The sequence below is a fragment of the Melospiza georgiana genome, chromosome 6 (genome assembly GCF_028018845.1).
Source record: "Melospiza georgiana isolate bMelGeo1 chromosome 6, bMelGeo1.pri, whole genome shotgun sequence".
NCBI classification, from domain to species: Eukaryota; Metazoa; Chordata; class Aves; order Passeriformes; family Passerellidae; genus Melospiza; species Melospiza georgiana.
Window position 1 is genome coordinate 3,309,006 of NC_080435.1, and position 21,892 is coordinate 3,330,897.

The window sequence follows — 21,892 nt, forward strand, 5'->3', positions numbered from 1 at the left end:
TAGCTGCATATGCTTGACGTACTTCAGCAAGTCTGGAGAAAACACTCTGCAGAGGGACTTAGATTTCTGCCTTGTTTGTGTGTTTTTCTTTCTTGAAAGTAAAAAGTCTGTATGATTGTCTGCAGTGTTACACCTTTTATTTTAAGATAAGCATGACTTATGTGCATTTTTCAGCACTCAGTAGAATTTATCACAGGTCCTGCAGTACTTGTCTGAATGTAACTGGAGGTGACATCAAGTGTTGAGATTATTATACAAAATGCTGATTGCAATAAAGTTAGTAGCATTGTCATTTGGAAGGATTTTTTCTGAAGCCACTTAAAGAATCCTGGAAAATGTATGTAAGTCATGGAAACTTTATTGTAAAGCCTAATGGAATGGCATCTTTGTATATCTGTGGTTCTGGTTTCTTCTTCAAGCACCAAACAGGGTTAGTTCCCTAGAAAAGCTGAGAAAATTTTATAGAAAGAAACACTTTGCAGAGCAGGCACACCATGACAGTTCTTTTCTTCCATATATAATATACTTTGCAACATGCCTGCAAATTGGTGTTCAGGTTGTTGTCTCGTTATTTATTATATTATAATGTGTCTCCAAACACGGTGTTTTCCCTAGTTGGTGTGGATTAATTAACGTGATGTTTCTCTGATTGTATTGGAATTTTAGAGTTATTCTCCTTGTCATTTGGGGCTGTCATTGAAATTTCCAGATACAGGTTTCCTGGGCTTTGTTCTGGAGAAAACAGTTGAGGTTTCTTTTGGCCAAGTTTCATTTAAAACTGGGATGTTGATAATGCAGCTCTTTACAAAAAGGTGTAGTAGCAGTTTGTAGAACACGTGGGACACGATACTTGAGAAATGCAGAAATACTTGCACACACATCGTTTGTTGTGGCAGATTATAAAAGATTGACTCATGTTCCTTCTTTATTACTTCTTATTTTGAAGACTAGAGGATGTATTTGATGCCTCACAATCAAACAAAGGCACGGTGTAGGATAAAAAGCTTTGATTTTGTTTCTTGTGGCATCCTCAGTTGGTTGCACACTGAACAGCAGTGGAACCCTAGGTCACCCAGCTGCTTGCTCCCAACTCCTTTCTCATTGCTTCCTCTGTGGAGGCACAAAAGCTTGGAGCTGGAAGCTGGTTAAAGTGGCACTTCCAAAAGACAAGCACAGATTATGGAGATTATTATGAAGATGCCTGCTTCACGAAGGTGAAGGAGGGGAGACGAAAGAAAGATTCTGAACAGGCTACTTTTCATGAGAAATTAACAGCTTAATTGGTGTGTTTCTCGATCAGCTTCTAAATTGCTATCCTTTGTTGCTTCTCATTTTTTATCTTTTGCCTGTGGATGCCATAATGTCTGGAATGTCTTTAAAATTAGGTTTCTGAGCAAGAAGAAAAGGAATATGGCCCTAAAAAGATCTCTGTGACAAAAGAAAAGAAAATAACTACAAATTAGAGTGTTTGTGTCTGTAGAAGACAGAGTGATAATTACTGCTCAGATCATTTAATGGTGCATAAAAGAACTTGTACCTGAGAACTGGTGGCAAAATGTAAATTATAGTGATTAACTTTTATAGCAGAGCTTCTGGTTGGGTTTTATTTTTCTTTTCCACCCCCATTCCCAAAGTCCTTCCTGATGATTGTGCAGATTTCTCATAGCATCCCAGGAGAACTGCATTATGTAGGCCAGTAATTATACGGAATCATTATAGCTGAATGTCATTAAATGAAGCAGTGTGTGCTGATGGCATGAGTTCCTTACCAAAAAAAAAATTAAATCAAACTTTTATTTCTACCTAAGCTATACAGATTCTTATGGCCTTCTTACCAAAATTAAAAGGATAATCTTGACTATTTGTAATCAAGTACATTTTTTATTAATTCTGATTATTATAAGATACTTAAAATATTATTTATTGTAGAGTGCTTTTATGAATGGCTCATCTGAAATTATTGCAGACAGTCATGTAGTATTTGAATGTTTTTTGTAATTCAGTCCTTGGTGTCTCAATAATTGAAGTGGGAGATAAGGGGCCAATAGTGACCATCTCTGTGTCCTGAGAAAGAGGACTCAATCTCTTCCAGATAAAACTAAGCTGGTCTAGGCATCTGTTGCAGTGTGATGAATTCTCTGCATGCTTCCTGGTGTTAAATATTCTAATAACTTCCCATCACACTTCCTATAGTGCTCGAGCTCTGATTTAGTTTTTGTAGAGTATGTCCAAAGCTTTTTGCTCTCCAAATATGCTCTCATTTAACAATTGTGTCTCTATACCTGTCAGTATCCTGTTGGCCTGCCTGTCTTTACTGGTAGAGTGAAAAACTTCAGTCATATTCACAATTCTGTGCATAGTCCTGAAGCAGAATATCCTCCCAAAAATACTATATCCACAACTCAAAATATGCAATGCCCCTTAAAGAAAACAGTATTTTAAATTGCATGCTAATTTTTCTAGCATTTACCAGGCTGCTCTTGGTGCCTATTATATTATGCATATTATAATAAATATTCAAATAATAAGACCTAAAATGCACAATGTGTATTTATAGTATGTTATATAATAAATATTATACATATATATGCATCTTATATACATTTTTTGTCAAGCATAATTAACATCATTGTTGCCTTCTTTCCCCAGTAACATTAAGGATCAACACCAATAGTCTATCCAGGAGCTGAATATTTATTTTTACTGGTTTTTATTAACAAATTATATGTCACAACTAGCACTTCCTTGAGAAATACTTGATGGGTTGAAGAATTCTGAAATGTGGACAGAGATTCCTTTCTCCTTTTTCCCTACACTGAAGCAGACTTTTCTACTTCTTGAGTGTATTTAGGAGAGGGTAAAAATGGCTGTTTATGCTGTGGTAGTGATACCTTACAGATATGCTGGTTTGCTCAGCATGCGTAGGAGATTTTTTCAGTATTGGAAGAGACAAAGGGGGAATAAAGAAATATTTACTGCCTATTCCCCTAGCTCTTAATTTTCTCTGCTTTCTTGCTATAAATGATTCTTGCTTAGATCTGTTACAAATATGAAGATTGTGCTGTGCAGCACCAAATATATGGGATTGATGGACAGGAAAATAGCTTCCCGTGTTGTCTTAGTCTGCTGTCTTTTGTATAGGCCTTTCACACGTAGAGATGGAGGGAAGGAAGAAATATAATTCTTTCATACAAAATCTGTATTATTGTAATTTAATTTGTATGGAAATGGAGAGGGTGAATCCTGCCCCTGATGTGATGCCCCTGGGCTGCAGTGCACCCAGACTGTTCATCAAGCCCACGGCACTTCAGTGCTGGGAATCGTGGTGCTTGACTTGAGCCACATGAAAATGAAACAGATTTCAGGGTGATTCTTTTGACTCCATCTGTTGTCAGTGAAGGGAGAGAAGAAACTCCAAACCATTATTTCACTCTGCATATCTGAGATCTCTAATTTAAGACAAGCAGAACCACCTCCTTGGGATATTGCTTCATTGACTACTGGAGCAGGAGCCAGACAAGTGGCATAGATTAGGTAACTGACTGCTTAAGACTAAACGTAGGTGGTATTATTTTCCCAGGTGGCAACATTAAATTTAACCTTAAGTTCATTTTTTCTGTTTCAGTAAGAGGGATAGATGTGAAAATGCATTGTTTTATTAAGTTATGAAAATATTGATGAAGAATTTCCTGCAATGCAGAGGTAGAAGAGATTATTGAGCGACTTTATTTAGCCTTCCAGCTAATTTTTATTTCTCAGTCAGTAACTGTTCTTTACCATGGGGCCATCTGTTTCAAGTTCCTTCACTGCACTTTTGGATCCAGGGATGAAAGTGTGGCTAAGTGTTGTAGGGAGCTGGTAGAAAACTGGTCTCCAGATATGTAATGCTATTTCAGTATTAAAGCTGTACACAATGATTTCCTGTTATTGTGCTTATAGATGACTGACCTTTTAAGACTGTTATAGTAAATATTGTCCAAGGCCTAGCACTCATGATAGGAAACAAGTTCCATCAGATTTGAGCATCAACATAACTAAAGAGTATCTTCCATCTGAAGTCCCTCTCCTCCTCCCAACAAATTGCAGTTGGTCTTCCCAGCTCCATTTTCTGTCTTGACAAATGGTAATAAATGTTAGAGACCTGCTCTAACTTCTCAATTTAAGCTTGGTTTTTTTTTTTCTTGCAAATGCTTAATAAATGATTTTCAGGTGAAATTCAGGAAGCCCTATTTTGAGAGCTGTATTGGTTTCTTCTTTAGTTTGTTTTGGGGTTTTAAAGAGATGTTTCTTGCTGCTTAAATTCCCTCAAAATATGTTTTTTTTTAAAGCCAGGAATTCCAACAAGAATTTGGACTTCGGTTCTTTTTTGCTAATTCAACTAAAATTTCATGTATTACTTTTAAACTGCTTAATGCCAGTTTCCCATTTTGTGAAGGATGGTTGTATTGTATTCTCAGAGGTTGCTTGCAAAATTTTTCCATTACTATGTGAGGTGTTTTTAATGACACGTTGGTGGAAGACCCTTAAGAAGAGCAAACTGGTTTTGCTACTCTATCTGCTGTTGATAAGAATAACATCTTGTGCCCAGAGTTCTGCTCTAAAATCAATTAAACAAGGCCTGTATACACAGATTTGAGGCAATTTTTGTCTTTATGTTCTTCTCCTAGTACCATGAGCTCACGACACTCTGCCAGCCCTGTTGTGTTCACCAGTGCCAGAAGCTCACCTAAAGAAGAGCTTCATTCTGCTACTTCTCCCCAGCTTGCACCTTCTTTCTCCTCCTCCTCTTCCTCCTCGTCTGGTCCTAGGACTTTCTACCCTCGCCAGGGTGCTACTAGCAAGTATCTGATCGGATGGAAAAAGCCAGAAGGGACAATAAACTCAGTGGGGTTTATGGATTCAAGAAAGTAAGACTGTTTGTTTTTGTTTTTTTTTTTTCTTGTTTGATCATTTGCTTTAATTGTAAAAGAAACATTTTGGTCTGTGACAGCTCTCTGTAGAGAAGAACTCAAGACTGTTCAATACAATGGTTCATCTTCTGTAGAACTTAATCTCTAATCTAGTCTTCTTGGAGTATGGTTTAAGTATTTGATAGTTGGCTAATCTCATTCCCTGTTAACTTGTAGAAGTTGGGGGTTTTATAATTTCTAGAAAGCTCTATGGATTTCAGTCCTGTTAAAGCTTATCTTTTCTCGGGACTACTTAAAGGTGACTCAAAATGCTATTTGAGCAAATATTAAAAATCCACTTATTGTAGAGCCTGAGTTTTACTTAAACCTCTCATCCATGCAGTAGTACCATGCATGTTGTGTATTAACACTGGCATTCCACGTTGCCTTGTTAAATTGCTGCCAGTATCCAGTCTAACTGGCTTAAAACTTAAAGCAAGCCAAGATATCTCAGCTTTACAATATGCAAGCATCTCTTTTGGAAGAGAAATTGAGAAACAACTTACTGGTGAAAATATTGTTAAGTATGACTCAAAAAGCAAGTAGTTCAGAAAGCCTATTTCAAAGTAATTTATTCAAACCTTCTTGACTGTTACTGAGTCAGGCACAGTATCCCTGGATGATACCAAGAGCTGACTGTCAAAAGGAAATGGGGAAACTTTGTGATAACTACATTATAAAAAGCCAGTTGAAATATTAAAGAAACTTGGTGATTTGCTGCCTATGGGCTTACTGAAGACACATGTTTTTACGTTTTTACAGAATATATTTTATTTTAAGGGATTCAGTCCCTTATTGGGAAAATGTATTACATTAACCTTTCAATTATTTAATTCTATTGCTAGTTGATGCTTTTAAACAAGCTTAGTGCTCCCACAGGTATCCACTAAGGCGAGTCTCTGCTATAGTAGTGAAATTTCTTCCATCCTCTGTGCCCTCTACTTAAATATTTTCTTTTAAAAACTTTGCGGGTGCTATAATTCTTGTTTCATTCATGCCTCCTGCCCCAGGGCTTTGAGACCTGAATAATGTGTCTGTTCCGTTTCCTTTAAGACGCCACCAGAGCGATGGCAGTGAGATGGCGCACCCGCGGCTGCGGGCATCGGCCAGAGACCTGCGGGCGTCCCCAAAGCGAGCCTCCAAGTCCACTGTTGAGGAGGAGCTGAAGAAGTTGATAGATCTTGATAGCCCAACACCTGAATCCCAGAAGAATTTTAAGGTATGTTAAAGAGAGAGATAGGATGTTTTCTATTCTCATCCATAGCAAGAAAATAAAATGCAAGGCAATCTGTGAATTCTTGTCACGGACAGAAAATAATCTCTTTGTAGCCGATTACTTCAGAACCGATTTGTTGAAAAGTTTTATTATTACAGTGTCTGCAATATTATTACAACTTAGTCTCTTTAAATCAGCACACAAATATGCCAAATTGCGAAGAATAGTACTGCTGGGTTATGGAAAATCCTGTAGTGCTGTCTTACATATTTTAACTGTTCTTCTCTGATTGCAACACTGGACAGTGACTTACTGACAGTACTGAAATTCCTTGCAACAAGCACTTTTATACCTCACTAATCCTGTTACCAGAAATGATCCCTAAACTTAAGCCTATTTTTTTGCAGAATAAACAGTTAGAAACATTTCCTGATGTGTTTCAAAATACGTTGAATAACTTGTAAGTGCATGTATTGATTTTTAGAATCCATAATCCAGAAGAGAATGTCTTGATTTCTAGTCTTCATGTACAGCCAGTGCTTGTCATCCAGAGCCCACATTGTTTCCACAGCAACCATGCAGAAGAGAGAGCTGTAACTTCATTTTTTGCTAGTGAAAACCTGAAGTGGCTTGTTAAAGTTTGTAAGTGTGGCTTCCATGCACAGATTATTTAAGATGGTGCATTTGAGGCCAGAGATAAAAAAACTTGTTATTGGCAAGATAACATTTTTTTAGGCTTGTGGTAGTTCTGAGGGGAACTGGGACATGAGTGATGCACACACCTCCTGTTGATTGTTTCAAGCAAGAGAATTGTTCTCATTCCAAAATGTCTTCCCAAGTTTGCTGTTTTTCTGCTGTGGGGTTAGCAAATCAGTTCTTATTCCGATCTTTATTTCCTGATTGCATTTTTGATAAATTTCAGCAAGTTAAAAACATTCTGTCACACCAGTAAATTGCATCTTAAAACTGAAATGGCATTTTAAAACCAACTTAATTCTGCCCACTGTATGAATTAGATCTCATTTTACAGAAGTCTTACAGCAAAAAAATTTTTGACTGAATTTCAACCAAACAGTAAAGAAATGTTATGCTTTAGAGACAGCTGTGTTGCTATAGGCTTCATGAAAATCAGAGTCTCTGCTGGTTGGAATGGTCATGATAGCAGCTCTCTGGTACTGGCCTGAGAGTGCAAAACTCCTGGCTACCCCAGCCCTGCTTTCTCCTGTATGGAGCATGGAGGAAGCTGGGCTGATGGTGGATTTAAGACACAAGCTCTCTTTTTCGTGGGAGTGCTTTTGATTCAAATACTTCTGAAGACCCACAGCAGTGGTGGGTGTTCCTTGTTGTTGGCTAACAGGAGATTTCTAATTAGCTGGCATTTGCTGGTGCTGGGGCTGCAATACGGCAGCCAGTCCTGTGCAACGGTGTAACTCTGGTTTGTGAAGCATTCAGGCTCTTTCTGTATCCATTTCTCTGCTGCATATCAGCTCTGGAGTCAGCAATGGCTGCTTGAGATTTCCACTCCAGAAGTTTCAAGGGCGTTTAAAAGTAAGAATGTGAGATAGGCAAAAAAACTATATAACTATATATGTTACCTACTTACAACCTCCTTAAAAGCCAATTCCTTTGGTTCTTTTTCTTGTCCATTCCGAAAAGATGCTATGTAAACACTTGTTTTCTTACTTAAAAAAAGTTTAAAAAAATTATTTCAAGTTTCTTTATTGATTATTTTTTTCTCATTTCTTTTTATTTGTGTTTATGAATGTATAGTCACACACTCTGTCCTGTCAGTCTCCCTTTCCCAGCACTCCTACCACAAGGCGTGCCTTGCAAAGGACTTTGTCAGATGAGAGTATTTACAGTGGTCAAAGGGAGCACTTCTTCACCTCGCGGGCCTCGCTCCTGGACCAAGCCATGCCAAATGATGTTCTGTTCACCAGCACCTACCCTTCTCTCCCAAAGTCGCTGCCCCTACGGAGACCATCCTACACTTTGGGAATGAAATCACTACACGGTAAGTGGATTTCCCATTTTTCGACTTCCAGAGGAATCCTTTGTGAATCATCTTGGGGGAAATGTTTGTTACAGCAGTTGGTAGTTCCGTCTTTATTTTGCTCAGATGAGGAGAGTCCAGTCACATGACTGAAAATGTAAAAAAGGACAGGAATTTAATTTTTTTTCCCTCACTTCAGTGGGTGTAAGATGGCATGACTGGTCATGCATTTGCCTTGTAGAGGGAGCACAGAAATTTGCTTCACTGGCTGCAAGTTTCTCTCATTTCTTCCAAGAGTCACCTAGATCAGTTGGACCAATGGACAAATAATTTATGCTTGGTTATCCACCAGAGAGAACTTCAGGTGTCAGTTCCTTACTGTGGGATTCCAGGAACAAAATTTGATTAGGAAAATGATACAGAAGTGGGTAAATAGTAGTGGACATTTAGATACACAGCTATACCAGATACAGCTTTTATTGTGCCAACTGTTCAATTGTTTTGAAATGAATTCCCGTACATGAATTACTTATTTTAGTTACACAGTTAACCAGAAAAGGTTATTTGTAAAGTACTGTCAAGAAGACACTCAGCTTTCTTTCATTAGTTTACTGAAAAGTCTCAGTCTGATTATTTGATGGATTGTGTGTCACTGCACGTGAATGTCACAGTGAGAAATGGAATTTTCACAGGTTCCCACTGTACTTCGTAACTGAGTGTGTTTTCCAGAAATAGAGGTAGATCTCAGGGTAGGATTCTGCAATGTTTTCTGAAGAAATACATATCTGCTCTGATTTATTCATGTTTTAGTGTGTTTCAAGAGGAAAATGCAAGGCCTATCAATAGATTCAACTCACTCTAGTGGGCCCTAAGCACACTCTGTATTTAGCTACACAGGATGCATTTGACAGTGAAGGCTGATGAAGAAATCTATTTTAAATTCTTTTCATCTGACTGTGATCACCAGGCATCAGTTTTCAGTGTTGAACCTGACATATTCCTGAGCTGTTGTGTCTGTATAACGTGTTTCTTGCATAAGAGTTAGGAAACTGAGCTCTTTTCATTTCTGTTTTTTATATGCACTAAAATAACTTTGTAGACTTGGTTATGCTTGCAGCTGGATGGAGGATTTGGTTTCTGAGGACTTGGGGTCAGAAGATTAATGATGCCACCAGAGTACAAGTGGAAAGCAGCACTTTGTCTCTTTTCATTTAAATGCTGTATTTTCCAAATAGAAAACTACAAAACCTTCTTTTGTTACCATGTTCTCTTCCACCCTAAACTAATAACTCCTCCTAGCTCATAACCTTTCTACCTCTGTCAACAAAACAAGATTTTCCATTTTCTGTAAAACATAGGGGCTGCATGATAAAAGAACCAGCTATTTGATTGGCACACAAATTGTCTTCCCACACACACTTTGCTGAGAAAAGGATTAAATAAACTAGATATTTAGTACCACAAGTATTTGTTAGCTTCCAGTTACTCAAAATTCTTTAAATTCAAAGATTCTATAGCACATCCATTTTTTAGAGGAAAAATGTTGAGCTAAAAATGCTCGCATTTGTTCATCTGCCTTAACAATCCAACATTTTTAAAACAAGTAGCTTTTCAAATACTTAGGTTTTTATCTAATTGCATGTATCTTTTCACTAATTAGAAATATTTTCATGTTAACAACCTCCAAAATAACTATTTCAAGAGCTAAGACAAAAATCTTCAGTGTTAATAATAACGGAATGTAACAAAATAAAATGTAACAAAATTACATTTAAAAAAAGTAAATACACACAGACACAAAAAAAATCATGATTTCTGAGCCAAGAAGTGAATGCAGTGTAACTTTTCTGGTCACTGTTCCCCAGGCAGCAATATGATTTAGCTGAAGTTCTTATGAATTATTTTAGTTATTGAAGTTACATAGTTATTAGGCTATCAAAAAAAAAGGGGGAGAAGGGGAATTAAACAGCACTCAGGCATTTTGGCATTGTATCCTGCCTGTCACACTGTCTTTCTGTTCTGTGTGATCTAAGCAGACTCTTTTCCCTTGTCTTCTCAGCAGCTTCCTCCTAATTGCCCAGTCCATCTTCTCACCCCTACATCTCTCTCTTCTAATACTGCCTACAAAGTTTTCAAAACTTCTTTACATCTTGACAGAGGGCATGAGAAAGGATGCTGCTTCTGAGCTTACACGTGTGACCAGGCATTTCACATTTTTTGGTTGTCCAGCCAGTAAACTGAAATAAAGTCGATAATTCTTGGTTGAAAGTTTGGTGTTGCCCTAATTAGTGGTGAAAATCTAAGTGCTTCACTTCTGGTGTTTTAATTTGTGCAAAAATGACAGCAATTTTGAATCCTTCTTTCAAGCTTGCCAATGCTTTTTTCCATAGAGAGCCCTGTAACAGCCTATAGGTGGGTGTGGCTATTTTTTAGTAAAGATCTGAAGGTTTCACTGAACTGCAGAGAGATGGGCAATGCTCTGGAAGTAATTTTAAGGATTTTCTTGTTCTGATTCATCTTGGTAGGCTTAATTCGGCTCCATTGGTTTACAAGATTGTAAAGAGGAAGGAAAAAACCTCACAGTTTTGGGTTGGTTTTGGTTTTTTTTTGGGGCACTTAGCTGAAAAGATGAAGGCAAGTTAGAAAGGAGGTGAATGTGTTGGCTTTAGAAAACTGCTTTGTGAAGGGCTGTATCTGGTTAACTGTAGTTGGTCAAACATTCTTCTGAATTTTGGCTGATCTTGAAAAGTGCTATGCCAGAAAAGTTAAGAACAGGGTATTCAGTAAATTAAGAAAGGAATTTTCAGGTATTTTCATGGAGTATATAATCTATTCTGCATTGCTCCAGGAGAGTTTTCTGCCTCAGACAGCTCCCTCACAGATATCCAGGAGCAGAGACGGCAGCCCATGCCAGACCCTGGTCTTATGCCATTGCCTGATTCTGCCTCTGATCTAGACTGGTCAAACTTGGTAGATGCTGCCAAAGCTTTTGAAGGTAAGTTTTCACAATACAACACTTAATAAGCTGGTCTTTGTGCACACTTTGTTAAGGACTGTGGGGTTTGTGTTTGTTTGGATTTATTTTAATCCTGACTTTTAGTTTTTTTGTTCTTCAGTTTTCTTCTTAGTCTGAAGCTTAAGCTCATTTAAAATACTGACTGAAGTGTCAAGAGCCTGAAACTTCATATGTAATAGTCAGATACCATTTCTTCATACTGGAATTCCTCAGTGGTATGGTTTGGCCAAATCTTCGTGAAACTGGTCACTTTTCATTTCATGTAAAACAGTTGCAGGCAGCTGGTCTGGGAAAGGGCACAAAAGTGCAAAAATAAAGTCATATAGTAGGGGAAAAGCACACTAAAGATTGCTTGCTTGCTGCACTAGTGAGAAGTACATCTCGTGCAGCTGCAGTTTGCTACAAGATAATTGGGAAATACGCCTTGTTGTAAAATACTTTTTCATTGCCTCTGCATACCCTGAAGATGTAGATTTGTATGCAAGTGTTGTTTCATCCTATGACTTTTCCATCTCCATGACTCTTGGTAAACTGAAGAGAACTGTAAACTGTCTAGATACATTTGAACTTAAAATTAAAACTTAAAATGCAGTTTAGACTAAAGAGAATTTTTGTTACTAGAATCCAATGGAAAAATCTTCTAAGTGTGTGAAACAGAAGTGCCCATTCCTAGTATCTGCATAAATGCTGTCCCACCTTCATGGAAGTGTTTTTTCACTTATCTTGAATCTTTTAGACCTTATTCAACACAGTTGGAGAAGTCTGAAGTAATTTGATTTCTTGACTGTTCTCTGGTAGTAGCCTTAGATATCATTAGCACAGTGGGTGTCTCTGAGTGTTTAGAGTACTCGTGTCCTCTGCTCTGTTGCCACAGGAGTTGTAGGAGCAGCTTGGCTCATATTTGAGCTGTACAGTTTTGAAAAGAGTATTCAATGTAAGACATGCTCCTCAAGAGAAGATGAATTTGTAGTGATGTTTTTTTCATCACCACATATGGGTGAAACTCAGGTTTTTAACACATTTCTTTCTGGTTGGCAGTTTCTCTTTAAAGGATCCCCTCATTTTTGGTGTGATTTATTTGACTGTCCTCATTAACCTGAACCCCTCACTTGGTAGGCCCCAGACTCACTCGTGTTTCTCTTCAGAAGTGTGAACACAGTCACTGTGGTCAAGATAACAAGCTGACAGCTCAGATGAAGAAAAGCTGGAGTAATGTGTTAGCTGTCAGCTTCAAATCACTGCTATAAAAATACATTCAAATTTGACTTTGAGAAGGATCTCAATATAATTCCATTGGTGTGTGGTTGTCTGGTCTCAGTATCCCAGTCTCTGGTCTCTGACAAGTGCCAGTAGGGATTGACACATACCAAGGAACCTAAATTCTGATTTGTGATCCTGAACACCTCCTCTCCACCATTGATTGGTGTCCTCAGCACAAGCCCCTGAAGTTACAAATTGTGGTATCTGTACCAGCTGAAAGAAAAACTGCCTGAATCCCTGAGCTACACCAACCTGTACTAGAAAAATTTACCAAAGAGAAAAAGACAATACTCTTCTGTTTCTAGTGAGAGCCCAACAGCTGCTGAGGTTAATTTATTAAGCTAAAGTTTTTATACTGCTGTCTGTCACACCATGTGACAGTGTTTTAGAGATGTGTTAGAACATTTGAACAGTTACAGGACAAGAAATACACAAGGCAGGAAAGAGGTTTCATGTTTCAATCTGAAAATGTTTTATAAAACATAAGGAAAAAATTTCAGGTTCTGAAAAATTACATGAGTCAAATTGCACACAGTGAGCTTTTCCTTCCTCAAGATAAAGCTATTCTTTATAGAGTGAAAGAAGTGAAATATAGTTGCTAAGTTATTGGGTGGTGTCATGCAGTCATACCCAGGAAGATCTGCACAGTGCTGCTTGTGCCAGAGCCAATACTTTCTGACTCCAGTACAGTGGCAAGCCTGGTGCAAACACTTTCACTGCCATCATCACTTTACCTTGCTTGAAACAGACTGAAATTGCTGAAGTGCTGCAGTGTAGCTGTTGTGCTGTGCATGAACAAATAGTCATTACTGCTGCCATTGTTTTTCTCTGTATGTTTGCCTTCTCAGTTCAGCGAGCTTCGTTCTTTGCTGCTGCTGATGAAAATCACAGACCCGTGAGCGCTGCTTCCAGCAGTGATCAGGCTGAGGACCAGCTTACTGCACAGATAAAGCCTTATACAGGGTAAGGAAATACACCAGATGTGCAGGCTTTCCCAGCTACAAACCAAGGGAAAGAGTAGGGATGTCTTCATTTGGAAGCCATCTCCAGGCTTCATGCAGTAACTCTTCGGAAGTTCTCATGAAGATGGAGTTGGGAAGTGAAAATAAAAGAATTATAAGTCCAGTTGAATCTTTTTGCAGGTTTTTTCTTGTCTGAGATGTTCATGAAACTATCCAAAGCAATGGTTAATTCAAGGCATATACAGTGATTTCAAGTAGAAAGAAGTCAAGTGATGGGATGACCCCAAGTAATCATGAGTTAAATTTGCTCTGTTGTTTAATGTGCTGCATGTGTTCCATGTAGTGTTTATTATGTTTATTTTGTGACCCCTTGGTGCACACAAATGCATAGCATACCTTCATAAAGGCACTTGGTATAGACAAAGCTTCTAGCTACCCCATGTGAAGGCAGTAAATCATATCGATACCTGTTCTTGTTTCCTGCTTTCAACAGTAAAGAATCCCCTCCAACTCTTGCCTCTAAAGTGGACCAACTGGAAGGTTTGCTGAAGATGCTGCAAGAAGATCTAAGGAAGGTAAGCATTTCAGCTACAGAAGGATTTATATGACATGTATTTAGTTGGTGCTTGGTGGTGCTAATAACTGTGTAATCCTGCTTTGCCATGCCTGAGCCTGTGACAGTCTCATCCTGGTATGAGAAAAAGACATTTCTTTGCTACTTTTCTCAGGCTTCTAATTATGCATGGCTGGGATGGGGTGTCTGAATTTGTAGGCGTTTGATTCCTCTGCTTAAATTAGGAGGGTGATTCACAGTACCTCCACTCCCAATTCAGGTGACACTGCAAAAGGCTTGAAGTTAGTCCATAAAAATGTATCCTGCTGATGAAAAGTTGGCAGTGCTATCTAAACCTGTAATTTCTGCAGTGGAAACTTCCTGTATTGTTTTAATGCCTACTTGGTCCAAGAAGGCTCTGCAGTAGTGAGATGAAGTCTCTTAGCTGCGAAAGTGTTTGCAGAAAGATTCCGTCCTTTACTTAGTTAACCATCAGCACTTGTACATACAGAACAGCTCATGGCCAATTTTATTGGACCACCTAGGGAGTCAGCTTCTGTATTGGGATCTAATACAAAGAAATCCTGTTCATGCAATCAGAACATGAGCAAGGAAACATCACTAATGTCCCTTGGATGTAAACTTGTGTGTTACTACACATAAAATCCTTAGAAAGAACGAGACTTATGCTCTCTTAAGAGATTCCTGCTGCTCTAGATAGATAGGAAGCATGACCTGAAATTTCTACTAAGATCTCTATTTTTCCTTGGCCTAAGGAAAAAGAGGACAAGGCCAGCCTTCAGGCTGAAGTGCAACATTTGCGGGAAGACAACTTGAGGTTACAGGAGGAATCCCAGAATGCAACTGAAAAGCTGAAGAAATTCACCGAGTGGGTTTTCAACACAATTGATATGAACTGAGAACGGTGTACGGGGAAGGAAACTATCTGTTATGAATATTATTACTGGGACTTAAGCTTTAATGCCACCTTAATTATGACATGTGAAAGTATAGTCAGAGCAATTCCCTGTTCTTCATCCTCCAATAACCCTTTTTTGCATCTCTGCGCGCACTCAGAACAATTGCAGATCAACAATCAATGTCTGCCTTTTGTAGAAAAAACAAAGTAAATAATTTTAAAAAGGTAAAATAAAAAAATAAAAGTTTAACTGCTAAAATGTGAATGTCTATTTTTTGCACATTGTCTCTTTATCTGTTATGTACAAAATGATTTGGAGGCCAGGATCAGGCTTGCTGTTCCATCTGCCTCTGTTTCCATTAACTCCTTTCTCTCTGTTTCAGATAATCTGCTTTTCCTTGCAGCTTTGGCAAATATTATGACATCTAGAAAATTAGAAAGAAATGTTTACTTTACTGCTCTTCTAACATTGTTTTCTGAAGTATGCCACAGACAAGGGGATGTAATGCAATGTTTTAGGTGTCTCCTTAGCAAATTGCGCTTGGTTACTAGTGCTACCTTCCCATCCATTGCAGAGAGCGCGTGTCCGTAGTGTATGGTACAGAACAACCAGCATCACAGCTTAGAGAGAGGCTAGAGAGGTGAGCCATGGGTCAGGCATGTAGTCACGCATCGATTGCATTAGCATTTCTGGTGGCCTTTGTTTCCTGTGGAAACAATGGCTGCAAGTACCTTTACAAACAGCAAAACTAGGCATGCTGCAGTGCATACCACACCAGGCAGGCTGAGGCATCAGCAATCCAGCAACAGTGCTCAGTTAAGTACAGCACCCTGCCCTTCCTTCCAGGGGAGTCTGGTGCTTGCGTACGTGCAGGAGACTTAAGCTGAAGTTGTAAAGAGATTAAGATTTTTTTTTCTCCCCCCTGAAATGTTACCATGGAAAACCACACAAACTATCACTGTGTACCTGCCCTCCCATTCTGTTTCCCTTGCTTTCTCAAATCACAGAGAGATTTGAGAAATCACAGCAGATTTGAGAAAAGTTTATTCAAGTTGTGTTTTGTTGCATGAGAGATCTTATAAATCCTTTACTATGGAAGATAGAGGAATATGTAAAGGGGAATTAGAGAAGTGTATTTTTCAAAGTACTGGGACAGGATTGGAGCTCTGAAATCCTGAGTCCCAAGTGAAATTGTCTCTCACAAGATTTCCCAAACTGCTTCATGCCAGCAAAGTTGATTTCTTGTTCTTTGAAGGAACAGCTAACTTCCACAACGTGTTACCTCTACAGAAAATACCTTTTAGGTGTCAAAATACAGCTTTTAAGCACCGCGGTCTGCACAGGCATTGGACTGTGCAGTGTGCTGAGAAACCTTTTCTACTCCCTTCTGAGGATCTAGTTACTACCTTAGTAAATATTGCCTTCCATAAAGTGCAGTGTATTTGGGGGTTAATTTCGAGAGCATCCTCTCACTCCCCTTTTATCACATTCTCAAACAGATGAAAATCACTGGCACAGTCTTGTCAAAGACTTCCATGCTCTCTTCAAATCCCTTTTTCACGATATTTAATCTTGCTGCACACAAGTACACACTACACTTCAACCTCAAACTTCATTTGTGATGCTAATCCCCATGGAGTTCTTCTCTAATGTTTTGTCATGGAAATGGATCTCTTTGGAACTATTTCTGGAGTGCTTTTGTAAAGGTTTAGAATGTCTTGGGTTTTTTAATGACTTGTATGAAGGAGATTTATATAATGCCTGATATTATTTGTAAATGGGAAATATTGCTAACATCTCTGAGCATCCTGAAGTCTTGCTTTTATTCTCTTTTATTTTTAAGTTTGGTTTTATTTTATTTCAAAAAATATTTTGGGACTTGGGGCAGACTATTTATTAGAGTTTTGCAACAGAGTTCTTCTTGTATGATGCCTCTGAAGGCTACTTGTAAAATTCTGACAATAAAACTCATTTTAAAGGTTCTTCTAAACCATTTTCTTGGATTTTGTTGGATTTGTTAAGACTTTCCAGAGTGTCCATTTCTTCCTGGTTTTTTTTTTCATGTACCATTTTTCTCAGTACTTATTGATACAGGAGTTCCATTCTCTATTAGATTCCTAATTTTTATCCCTTTGAAGGCCATTACTTGGTAAGTAAAAAACACTTAATCCCTTGTCTTTTTACTTGTATTATCCGTTTGTTTTGTTTTCCAGATCTCCATCTTTCACCTGGGAGATGACCTTGGAAGTGTTTTGAACAGATGTAGTTTTGGCCCACCGGATCAGCATTCCACACAGCTTAAAAATGTGGAACTAGGTCAGTCTGCAGCAAAGTGTCTTCCAGTTCACTGAATAATTCCCTACAAGGCATGTGGGGAAAGAAAATTCATCTCTTTCTAGCATGAAGTTACTGGACCAAGAGAGCTGTGAAGCAGCAAGAATAAATAGAAACAGCTGATGAAAAATTGAGGTTGAATCTTGGAAAGAAAACTAGATGCTGTCTTATCATTTGTAATTGGATCCTGGTAGCTGAGCTGGAGAAAGCTTCCTTCAGGTCAAGGAGTTTCCCTGTCCACATTCATAATGAATTCATGCTAGAAGTTCCCACACTCCACCACACACAGCGCTAGGTCAGGCTAGACCAGGGCAGGATCCAACTTGCAGGCATCTCCTTGCAGCTGGAGCAGTGACTGGCCTCAGCAGAAAGTGGGTGGATGTGGGAGCAGTGTGGGTAATAAGGACAACCTTCCTGTTTCTCCCATGTTTTATGGTCCTGGAAACAATTTACTATTCCTTGTCTACGTTCCAGTGCAAAGATGCTGTTTCCCTGTGACAAATTTTTGGATTGTTGGATGTGGCTGGTACAGCAGCAGCAATCTGCTTTCTTTCAAAATCCCCCAATCAGAGTGTGGGGATGTCACCACAGAGGGGCTGCAGCCTGCATGATGGATAACACTCTTCCCAAAAGTGGTGCTGGGCATGGCTGACAGGCCAGAGGGTGGTAACTGGGTGTGGTTAGCAGTGAGGCACGCAGGAGCAGGGGTTGTGAGGGGAGAGGCTGGTGGGAAGGGGTCTGGGGGAGCTTGTTATGAGGTTAAGGGAGAGGAGATGGGGTGAAACGTTCAGGTTTCACTCATCTGAAAGTGTGGTTACTGTATGATAGCTTCTTGTTTCTGTGGGAGGTGTGTTCCAGTTCAGTGGACAAGTGGTGTGAGAGCCTTTTCCCCAGTTCTTTCTTTGAGGGAAAGGTCCCCATAAACCAGGCACAGCCTGGGAGGATTGACTGGTTTGCTTCTAAAACCTTTATGTAATTCTCTCATCTCTCAGTGCCTTACTTTGGGCTGACAGCTAACAAATCCTCTTTTTAGGCAGTCAGCTCTCTCTTGGCAGACAATTCAGCATGGTGTTAGTCCTGTATAAGCAACTTGCTTTGCTGCAAGACAGCAGGGGAACAGGAGGTTGCAGTTTATCTGCTGGTATAGCATCCAAAGCTGGATTCTTTGGAAGAGAGATGATACTGTCCCTTCTCCACTGGAGCAGACATGGGCTGTGCTGAGGGACTTACTAATGGAGGCAAGTTGAGCAACGAGATGATGAGGCTTGTACAGATGCCTTCACCTCTTCCTGATAATGGCAGTGGTGAGGAAATCCTTGCTGGGCTTTTTAAGGAAATACTAGGGGGAAAAGAAGCTCATAGAAATATTCAGATCTCTGCAGTAAGATCCCCTTCCCCCAGCAGCTTTGGCTGGCCATGAGGGGAATGGGGCTGGGAGTTTATGAGTTGAACTTTGCTGGAGCCCCAAGACAGGCTGTGGCTGATGGCAGCCACTTACATCTCCTTTCTGTAAGGAAGACCAGCAGCAGCCACTGTTTGGGAGAGGCAGATCCTGTCCCACTTTCTACAGCAGCAGCCTGAGGAATAGTCAGCTTTGAGGAGACAGAGCTGCTGGGGACCTTTTAGGGTTTTGCCCCTCTCACTAAGCAAGGTCTCAGGAAGCAAGTCCCTCAGTCCAGCTTTTCCAGTGTTTGCATGGATGGACCTGTCTCCTTTCAGAAGGTAATTTCTGAGTATCACAACCTACTTGTGTTTTCCCCAATGTTTTGTGTCAGTGATTTAAAGTGAACTGGGCTGTCTGTAGCAATTGTCTGTGTGTGGGCAATTAGAGAACTCCTATGGGAAGTAAAACCAGTGTGCTGCAGTAATCTGTACATCCTTACCAAACTGCAGGGCTGAGGGCTGCAGAATTTATGATCTCTCACAATGTAACTCAGGTTAGAAGGATATCAGGATGTCTCTTGTCCAGCCAGTTGCTCTGGACTTTACCTAGTTGAGTGTTGAAGAAAAACCTTTGAGCATGGAGATGCACAGTCTTTCTAGGCAAAGCATTACTTTGGTTTCTGTTTTCAGGGTTATTAGAAGAAAGATGTAACCTCAGCAGCAAATGCAGGCTGTGTTTTGCCTACTTTCCAAAAGCTTATGACTCAGGAGTCTGTACCCTCCTTAAAAGTCCACAGCATGTCCTCTGTCTGCAGCTGGCAGCAGAGCACCCGCATTTGCCATTTTCCCTTTGGTGAGCCTGGCAGGAAGGAGAAGCCTGCAGCTTGGTAGATGCTAAGTGCTGTTTGCTCCACTCCACTAATCAACTGACTACAGTCCGGTTCTGATTCATTTCTAGGGATTTCTTTTCTGTACTTGGTACTGCTTATTCACGCTTGAATCGGGGCCTAGATTGAGCCCCCTGGTTGTCCTTCACTCTGTGCTGCCTGCAGGAAGGACACACGTGCTGAGGAGCTACAGCTGTGGGCAGAGGATGCTCCTGGCAGCTGAAGAAGCCTATCAGCTCTTGGTATGCAAAGAAGTCAGAGACTGAAAGGAGGATGTACTCCAGGACTGGGACTAAATGTAGTTTCCTAACCTCATGTTGTGATAGTGGCAAATGCCACCAACTACTAACTAAGACGAGATTTCACACCACAGGGGCAAAAACCCAGGGAATTGTCCTAGACCTGTTTAAAAGCTTATTTCTGTTCTTTCCTCTTGCTTTCTCCCGCCTCTCCTGCACTTTTCCGGCAGTTTGCTCACTTTGTCTGGTGGCTGCTGACTGCTGTTCTGCTCTTGGGATCTGATGCAGGAAGAGGGGCTGCTCCAATGGTCCTGGCAGCAAAGCTGTGTCTGCCTGTGGCTGAGCTGAAAGGCGAGACTGCGTCGAGCAATTGAAAGGCTTGGCTGAATTGAAAATTGAAGAGCTTGACTGCTCACTTGTTTTGTGAAAGGAACCAAGGCACATTTGCATCTCTTTCTACCTCACACCCATAAGGAGTTTGCTTAGCTGGAGCTGGGAGGCTCAGTGATCACTTCCACTGTATGGGAGGAACAAGCTATGTCATGCCCAAATTGCAGTGTGCCAGGGATAACGCCTGGGAGGTGTCTGCCCACACACAGCAGAAACAATCGCTGTGTGCTTGCCTGGCTTTTCCTCCTACAAAGCTTCTGGCTCAGTCCAGCTCTGCCCAGAGGAGCAGCCCAGACCTCTGTAGTGCCAGCTTCTGCTGCAGGCATTGCATGGATGGGGGATTGGGGGCACTTCATTCTGGTTTCTTCCATGACCCATGCCATTTGATCCTAATAGTGGGATAATATAAGTGCACATCTATTTGCTTTTATCATTCTTTGTAGCACCTTTATTTTTTTAGAAAAGGTTAGGTGTTTTCAAGCTGTGCACAAGCATCTGAGAAAAGCCATTCTTCCATGTTGTGCTTCACATTAGTAGACTGGTCAGTCACCACCATCTATGAGTCCCAATAGCATTATTGACTAGTAGATTGATTGTTTTGTGACATCCTCTGCTTTATGTTCTTCCTCAGGTGAGGCTCAACACACAGCCCGGGGAAAAAGAAGGGCAGAGAGGAGTACATAGAACTGGCTTCTTGCCCACTCAGTATTTCCCTCTTCCTGCTTGCTTGTGTTCTGCCATATTTAGAGTTGTTGAAATTGGAGAATTTTGCACATGTGAAGTTTTCTAGCTGATCTAGTCTGCTAGAAAGTCCCCCCATGGAGGCAAAATACGTGCGAGCTGCACTGTGTTCCCCTAACTGTTCAAGCAAACAAGGAATTGCCTCCTTGATGAAAACTTGATGAGGTTACACCTATAGCATGGAAATGTGTCTCTCTCTTTGTGATTTTTCTTTCAATGCTTCCCTGGCCTAAAAGCAACACTCAAACTAGCATTAGTTCCATAGCTCTGATTTGTTTGGTCTGATTTTGCAGTTAGATCTCAGTTCTCCACTAAAACCCTGCAGTTTTTAGCCATATTTGATTTTTAAGTGAGCCATCTTTATTAGACAGTCAAAATATGGGTCATAGCTTACACAGGGGAGAGTCATTGGAATCACAGCATGTAGTGTGGGTCTCTGGTGTGCTGTAAGATGTCGTCCCCAAGTCTTGCAGTCTCAGGCCTGTAACCTGCATCCTGTTGTCTTTGTGGCTGGAGTGGGCAGAAATGATGGGAAGTGCCTCAGAGAAAGGTACTGGCAGGCAAAGACCATCCCCGTCTGGGGTCAAGAAAAGGCAGACAAGTTGTTCACACAACAATCACTGGAGGAGCTGCAGCAGTCCTGGACAAGAGCCCTTGAGGTGTTTTCCCAGCAATCTAGGGGCCAGCAGAACAGGAAAAACCAGGGCTGCTTGGTGTGAGATGCCAACCATTTCATGACCAGAAAAGGGAGAGACAGAACGAAACTGTGTGTAAGTGCACACTAGTCTCTCTCTCTCACTGAAATTTCTCAAGTAGGAAGTGGCCAAGTAGTCTAAGAGCATGCCTGTGGGAAAACAGAACATTTTACTTAAGCTTCATGAGGTGTTGAGAGCAGGGGAGAGAGTTCAAGGGATACTTTCAGTGTAGTCTATTTTAAAATAGACTATTTTTAGGGCTTTTATACAGGGCAGATTTGAAAATATCAAGTGACAGTGTCTAAATGCACAGATAAAGGCTGGATCAGTTTCAAAAGGGGCTGAAGTGAGTTA

The 21,892-nt window shown here is 40.2% G+C and overlaps 1 protein-coding gene across 6 annotated transcripts in view; it reads left to right on the forward strand.

Moving 5' to 3' along the window:
- Positions 1-16,872, forward strand: part of SIPA1L1 (signal induced proliferation associated 1 like 1) — a 200,600-nt gene extending 183,728 nt beyond the window's left edge. For 5 of the 6 annotated variants that reach the window (XM_058027403.1, XM_058027402.1, XM_058027401.1 and 2 more), the window contains 7 exons: positions 4,668-4,907; positions 6,003-6,168; positions 7,936-8,179; positions 11,007-11,153; positions 13,283-13,397; positions 13,890-13,971; positions 14,726-16,872. In XM_058027403.1, coding sequence (XP_057883386.1) covers positions 4,668-4,907; positions 6,003-6,168; positions 7,936-8,179; positions 11,007-11,153; positions 13,283-13,397; positions 13,890-13,971; positions 14,726-14,869 — 1,138 coding nt within the window. In that variant the 3' untranslated portion in view covers positions 14,870-16,872. The remainder of the gene's footprint in view (positions 1-4,667; positions 4,908-6,002; positions 6,169-7,935; positions 8,180-11,006; positions 11,154-13,282; positions 13,398-13,889; positions 13,972-14,725) is intronic. The other variant, XM_058027405.1, reaches the window with a different exon arrangement.
- Positions 16,873-21,892: the final 5,020 nt, after the last annotated feature.